General features: G+C 39.2%; 1 protein-coding gene across 1 annotated transcript; it reads left to right on the forward strand.

Moving 5' to 3' along the window:
* Positions 1–959: 959 nt before the first annotated feature.
* LOC139283270 (cell surface A33 antigen-like) lies at positions 960–6,721 on the forward strand. The gene is made up of 7 exons (XM_070903260.1): positions 960–1,111; positions 1,820–1,980; positions 2,165–2,381; positions 2,787–2,951; positions 3,739–3,855; positions 3,994–4,120; positions 5,193–6,721. The coding sequence occupies exons 1-7, from the start codon at positions 1,072–1,074 to the stop codon at positions 5,608–5,610; spliced, it is 1,245 nt and encodes a 414-aa protein (XP_070759361.1). The 5' UTR covers positions 960–1,071; the 3' UTR covers positions 5,611–6,721.
* The last annotated feature ends 845 nt before the right edge of the window (positions 6,722–7,566 follow it).

Consider the following 7,566-nt stretch of genomic DNA (forward strand, 5'->3'; position numbering starts at 1 on the left):
GCAAAATGACAGGCGGCCAGGAGACAGTTATATATATAGTATTTCCCAGAATGTAAAACTGTTGCTTTAAACACCTGATCATTTGGATTTTTTTCCCCATGAACGAGGACCATGTTTTTTTCCTATTTATTCTTTGTAAATTATCATGTGTTCATTAATAACGGCTTGTTGCATTTGTGTGCAGCAGGATGCAGGACACTGTCGGATATATTTACAGTCACATCCACTGAGTGGTGCTCCACTACAACACCACACCGCAGTAGCCTTCAAGGCTGAGCCAAACACCAACCAAGAGGCTCTAAGTTATGGTTGTGCTTAGTCGCATATTTTAAGCTGTAGTAATCAGACGTTAGAGGACGGTGTGCTTGAGTTCCTGAAACATTAGCTCTTCCCTCTTTCTATTTCTGTTGTGTGTGTGTGTGTGTGCCTCTAGGTGATAACTCCTTGTCCAACCAGTCTGACAGGATAAAACGCTTTTCTTGTTCCAACAGCACACATCATGTTTGTCGCTGCACCACCCATACACTCTGAAGTTCTTTGGTTCTGTCAATCCTTTTAATTGTCTCTCTCTTGCAACATTAAACTGGCTGTTCAAAGATGATAGGCTAAATAGAAAGAATATTATACTATAGGCCCTATGCCTTTCTGTTAATAGCATGGGCTATTGACGCCATGAACTAGAGCTCAAGGCAGAAATGTTTGATTGTGACATCTTTGGTTAGATTCGGGGGAAAATGTGTTTCTGTCGTCAAAACAACCCTGAGAAAACTCATTCAGGGAAGGCGTATCCCTGAAATGTCGGGTATACTGGATTAAATGACAAGCCTAAACACGCCAGGTGGGCGGATCAAGAATGTTACCTGAACAAGTAGCTGCTGTGATTGGCGGAGAGCGCTGTCAATCATCCTGAGGGCGGCAGACGCGCCCATCAGGCTCATCACTCCAGGGAAGCCGTCGGGTTTCGATGCAAATACGTACCGGGCGGCTCCGGATCCCTGTTTCATTTTAGGACATACAAGCTCACACAGAAGAAAAAGTGACGGTTAATTTGTGAAGATAAAAGTTTTGGCAATGGAGGGGAGGATTTCAACCTTGACTCTGCTGTGTCTGGGTGAGTATACCTGTAGTCTAAATAACATTTGCGTCTTTCCTTTGCGCATTGTTAACAAGCAGCTGCCACACCTGTTTGGTCAGTGAAACCCAGCAGGCCCATGCAGGTCACCGGCCTCATTGGTCTGTTGTTAAGTTATCTTTTTTCTAAAAAAATATTTAAGCAAAGACACTAGCAGTTAGAAATCGTGGAAGCTCTTGAAATCAACATAATCAAATATTAATATGAATTTGACTCGACCTGTAGGCGTATTGTTCTCTTCGCAACCTTGTAGAATGGTTTTGGTTTCTAAAAAAGATATGAGACTTGTTTCGATAATCAATCAAAGATTTACAATAACACAACTAGCCTTACAACTAAAGATTATTTTTATTATCGATTAATGTATCAGTTATTTTTTTTAATTACACTGAATTTACAGATTTCTTTCCTGTCTATTGACTAATTATTTCAGTTCTAAGCAAAACAGATTTGAATCAGTGTGTGTGTGTGTGTGTGTGTGTGTGTGTGTGGGGGGGGGGGTAATAAGTTATTTGTACAGATCTCAGGTTCCACCTCTGAATCTTTCAAAGGCACATTTTACACACAGGCTGTCAGATTAACATAATAACTTAATCAACTCAACCACAGTTCACTGATTTTATAAATGATAGGCAATTGCAGCTAAATGGTAATAATTAATATTGTCTATTTTTAAATCTATGACAGTGCTGTCAGGTGTTGGTGCCATCACAGTGAACATCCCGGAGGACGTGTATGAGCATGCCAGGGGAGACAACATCACCCTGCCCTGCAGATTTCAAACCAAAGTCAAGGGCAAAGGAATCATCACATGGTCTGCTGAGGCTCAAGAAGTCAACGCTCCAGCGGTCAGACTACTACGATGTGTTTATGTGTTTATGTACTTTATGTACTTTATGTGCCTATGTGCATGCTTCTCTGTTATCTGTCGATCACAATCCAAATTCATTAGTATTATGAAAATGAACAAGAAGACAAGAGAACTTTGCTTTCTTCCTCCTTTAAATGTTTAATGCTGTCGTTGTCTAACAGAACACAGTCCTCACTCATTATTCTCGAGATGCCCTAACTGACATCAAAGCGAAGTATGAAGGCCGGGTGTCCCTGGACGTAGACATTGCCAACGGAAAGGCCGACCTGAAACTGTCCTCCATCACACTAGCAGACAACAAGGTGTTTGAGTGTAATGTCCTGGTCCCAGGTGACGATGAGGGCAAGCCGACCGACACTACACGTTTGGTGGTTCTAGGTAACATTACATTTGTTTCTGCTTTTATTTGAGATGTTAAAGCTCAGTCAGTATCGTGTTTAGCATTTAAATGTCCTCTTATATGCAATCTGTTGCATCAGGCCTGCTTACACCAACAAAGTGCAATGTGCATGACATGTGGAAGTAGATCATGAAAGGGATGCTTCCCGTCTTTTACCGACTTTGTTACCTTTGTTTTTACCAGTTGGCATATTTATGTTACATAGCACTCATTCTAAACATATTAACATCCTTACTAGAACATTTGTTGTATGAGTTTGCGCTGTATTCGTATTTCCTTTTTATTATCTAGATTGACTCCGAAGATTGACTGAATTGCATTAGAAATGCTTTACTGTCATTTTTAAGGACAACTCACACCTTATTTTTATTTATATTATCTAGTGGCTCCATCTACGCCCATATGTAAGATCCAGGGTAAGGCAGAATACGGCCAAAACATCAACCTGACGTGTGTGTCTGAGGAAGGCTCCCCGAAACCCACTTATAAGTGGGAAAGTCGAGATGTCAGGAACATACCTCGCCTTAACGCCCCCAGAACCATTGACAGTGAGTATGAGTGACACGGTTTCTGACAGGACTATCGATCCTGGAAAAATGATCCAGAAGACTTTTACTTCAAACACTGATGATGTTTTTAGAGTTGGGAGCAAGTTTGGTGATTTAGGGGCCAATACTAATACTCCTACTACTACTACAGAATTTTTTATTAAATCACATACATTTATTTTTTTAAAAACATAATTAGGATCCCTTAAATTTGGTTATTAAATACATTATGTTCTGAGCAAGACGTTTTATGGTCGAAAAAAAGTCTTCTCAGTTCTCTCTTGTGGACAGAAAATGTAGTGGCAACACCATTTCTAAAGTACCTCAAACATGTTCTGTATATGGCAATTTCTTGTTACTCACTGGCCGTCATCTAGGCCAATACCAATCTGTAAGCTAAAATCACACAATAGTATCATCTATGCTGATGCATTGATCAGGCTCTACTTTAATAGGCATGCTTTTAATGGTGTTCTATAGAGTCCATACAGACAGTGACATTTGATCATACAGGTTTCAGGGTGAATAATTGACATAGGTTGACACAGATCAGCACTGATAACAATAATGTCTCTTTTTTTGTCTGTGCAAAAGTATGATTTCATTCACAATTCTGTATCATTACACCTTCTAGGAACTATGATAAACAGCTTTGGTTATTGATTGAGTACCCTTGGGGGGTTTTTTGTGAGCAGTAACACTGTCGAACTTGAGGTCTATAAAATAAGAAAACAATGAAATCATGATAGCAGTGACGTGTTTATGTGACTGTCTCTTTTTCTTTCAGAGGGAGGCATTCTGTCTCTATACAATATCTCCAAAGATGCATCAGGATACTACATCTGCACCTCCAGCAACAAGATCCGCTCTGCCACCTGCAACATCACCGTCGCAGTCATGCCACGTGAGAGAAACCTTCTTATAGCAGCTTTCCATTAACAATCTGGGAACTTAGTATTCCCAATAAATACATCTTTACAAAATTGCATTATACTATGCATCCTTCTCTTCTTCTTATCCCAACTCGTCCTCCTTCCTGCAGCTTCCATGAACATCGGCTCCACTGCAGGAATCATTGGTGGAGTTGTCGCCTTTTTGATCCTACTCATCGTCATCATCTATTGCTGCTGCTGCCGGAAGAAGAAGAAAGAGGAGGAATACGCCATGGGGTAGAGTTTTTCTCTCTTTAAGACACATGCAAACACACTCACACTGACAGATACGATAAGATAATCCTTTATTGATCCCTCAGCGGTTTACATTGTTCCAGCAGCATACAGGATAGTGCAATAGAAACACAGGGTAGAAAATCAAGACATAATAAATAAGAACAATAAAGACTGTTATAAAAAAGCTACTAAAACTAAAAAACAACTGTAGTTTACAAAAGATGAACAAGATGCTGTGATATTAATAGAGGTTTAATAGGTTTATAGGCAGAGAGTCTTCTGTCCACCAAGACTGTTAGAAGCCAAAACATTTTATTTATACAGCACATTTTATTCACAAGGGAAAAGTGTTTCTCGTGAATATTAAAAAGAAAAGAATGATTGTCGCAGTAAAATTACGTCAAAGAGACCTACTCATAGCCACGAGGTCAAATACTGTTCACAAGAGATCAGACACAAACTTTTCAGTTATACAGAACTGTTCAAAGAAAAGCTTTGGGGCTGCTTATGAAAGAAGGGAGAGTTTGAGCACATCTCAAGTCCTCAGGAAGGCACACAGAATAATCCAAATGGCCTATTCTTAATGAAGAAGCAAAAAGTAAAAAGAGCTGTCGACATGTGACAGTTTCACATCCTCATGTAAGTAAATGAATCACCAAGAACTTTGCTCCTTTTGCATGGCCATATTTGCTCCCTTTGACAACTTAGTACCCTTTGTCTATCTCTGATTGCTTGAAACAGCCTGTATAATGTATGTTTTTATCAAGCCAAGCCAAAAACACAAAAACTTGGATTATTCACACAAGCAGCATGAGCATTTGTGATGATGAACACTTTACATATATTGATGGAGTGCAGAGTGTGACAAAACCACAGCTCAGTCCAACAATTTTAGCTTCAGACAAAGACAGATTTCTGTGGCCAAATCTTTTAAGACTACGTTACAATTTCAGGAATTGTTGTGGTTTCAAGGCAACTAAAGCTTTGTTCCAGGTGCATGCTGTTAAACAAATACAATGAAATAAAAACCTTTCTCACCCAAACATCTGACTGTTATGTGTTCACTTTCCAGAGTTCGTGAGGAAGAGTACCGTGACAAAGAGCCAACTACAAATGGTGAGAGTCGCAGCACCAATGAGCAAGGGGACATAAGGAGTTATGATGACTCCAGTGTGAAGAACACTGCTGATCGCAGTGACCGCTACGAGGAACAGAGTGAGCACGACTACGACCACCGCAGGGATTACGACGATCGCCGCAGCGACTACGACGATCGCCGCAGCGACTACGACGACCGCCGTGACAGGTACAGTGACCGCCATGAGCGCTATGACAACGAGCGCCACTATGACGACGAACGCCGCTACGATGACCGCAGAGACCGTCGCCGTGATGATGACGACCGCTATGATGAGCCCTATGATGATCGTGATCGTGACAGATCACCTGCGCCAGCCCTTAAACCACCAAGAAGGGACTACGACGACTAAGGCCGCCAACCCGTATCAACCACCGCCCTCCATTCTCTGTTTTATCTCCATTGACTTTACTCCAATGGCAGCCTTACCTCACACTCAAGGTGTGACCTAATTGGCTCAAACAACATTTTCGCCTCCATGGATCTCGTTGTGACATAATTGGCTCAAACACCACAACTATACTGGAATTAAGAGAAAGCATAATCTGTCAAATCTGTCATCTTCTGTTTGAGAGGCAGAACAATTTTGAGAGTCAGTTGTTTGTGGGAGGATTAGTTGAGGAAAGGCAGGGAACCCAAAATGGCCCCTACAAAGTCAATCAGTTTTTAAGTGTCAACAGTTACAAACTCTCAGGTATAAAAGGTGGGTACCTTTTGTTGTGTACCTAAACTCACGTCATACAAAATTTTAGAAAACTGGACAAATATTTCACAAATCTGTCAGAGAAAAACTACCAGGAAAAAAAAGTTTTTAAACAGCTGTGTAATCAAGAAGTTTGTATTTTAGCTTTAAACATGATATGTTGACATTGTTACTTAAGAAAGGCCTTACGTCTGTGTGTGTGTCAGGTGTAACTGGTGATAGTTTGTTTATTCAGGAAGCTACCTCCACACTAAAATAAAGGGCTTCAGTTTTCATAGTCATTCTTTACGCTTAATAGGATTATTTTTGTTATTTGAGTTACATATTCTATATCCTTGTACAGAAACATAGACATTGAACCAGTTTTAATGTCCTGTCTATTGAGTGCTTCCTGTTTCTTTTTTGTTCTGTTTTTTCACCTCCTTTGTTATAGAAACTAGAACTAGAACTTCCTCTGATTGGTGGGATGTCATCACAGATCTCTCACATGAAAATCATAATTTGAATATGCCTAACTTAGAATATAACCTCCTCTTGTCATGCCACCTTCAAATGTTTTTTCATCATGTTGAATTATTTTATAGAAAGATTTCTGTTGAAATGTAGCGAAATATGACAATGTACATATGCTTTTATTTTATCGCAGCAATGGTGATGCTTTACATTGGGATTCATCAAAAATGTTCTGTTATCGTGAAACATTTTGAGATGCATTCCAGTCATGAAATATGCTGTAAAAAATAAAGCTGATGGAATAAAATTAACAAAGCAGCTTCTTGCACTGTATACATCCTGAACACTAGATGGCAACATTACACCTCTCAAACAACTCAGTTCTCACATGATGATATCCTATTTGTACTACATGTGGAGTAAAAAATATATTATCATTATTCTAAGTAGTAGTTGTAGTAGCAGCACCAGTAGAATTGATAATGATTATTACTATTTGAGGGATTCATTCAAGTCTGAAACTTTTATTTATTTATTTATTTTTATCGTCCTCACCCTGTTTCAGACTTCACCCTCTCGCTTCCCTCCATCACCGCCACCATCCATTGTCTGGAAAGCGCGTCTCGGCGCCTCCCACACTGCTGCATAAAGTTACACAACTAACCAGTACCGGATATGGGCTCATGTGGACTTCAAAATAAAATAACATAGCTTAAGCTTCCTGATGTTTTTGCCCTTAAGAAAATATGACTGGCAATATAAATCAATATTTATTGAAATACAATGTTTCAGGAACAACCTACTTTCATCATTGCAATCAATATCTACATTATCATTACTGAAATAACACATCTGAAAAGGACTCCAGCAAAGATTTATGACAGTTTATGGATTTCATTGTAGTGCATCTCAACTTCAATTAAATTATCAAATGTGTATTACTGTTTAATCTTAAAATTTTAATGAATTACTCAATCTTTATTTTTTATCTTTTTTTCTTTTTCAAGTATGACAAGTATGATATTTTAAAGGGGAGGTATCTTTATAAGCCATTTTTGGCTTCTAACCTCTCCTGCACAACGTTCAAACTTTTAAAAAATTCTTACTGTCAGTTACTTTTTTATATATACAAGCCATCAGTACAGCAGCACC

This window comes from Enoplosus armatus, chromosome 1 (genome assembly GCF_043641665.1).
Source record: "Enoplosus armatus isolate fEnoArm2 chromosome 1, fEnoArm2.hap1, whole genome shotgun sequence".
NCBI lineage: Eukaryota > Metazoa > Chordata > Actinopteri > Centrarchiformes > Enoplosidae > Enoplosus > Enoplosus armatus.

What these genes read in the sequence shown, in the direction of transcription:
- LOC139283270 (XM_070903260.1), top strand. Translation starts at nt 1,072, where the DNA reads ATGGAGGGGAGGATTTCAACCTTGACTCTGCTGTGTCTGG. An exon ending in CTTGACTCTGCTGTGTCTGG is followed by an intron (nt 1,112 to 1,819) that starts GTGAGTATACCT and finishes AATCTATGACAG; the next exon opens with TGCTGTCAGGTGTTGGTGCC. An exon ending in GAGGAGGAATACGCCATGGG is followed by an intron (nt 4,121 to 5,192) that starts GTAGAGTTTTTC and finishes TTCACTTTCCAG; the next exon opens with AGTTCGTGAGGAAGAGTACC.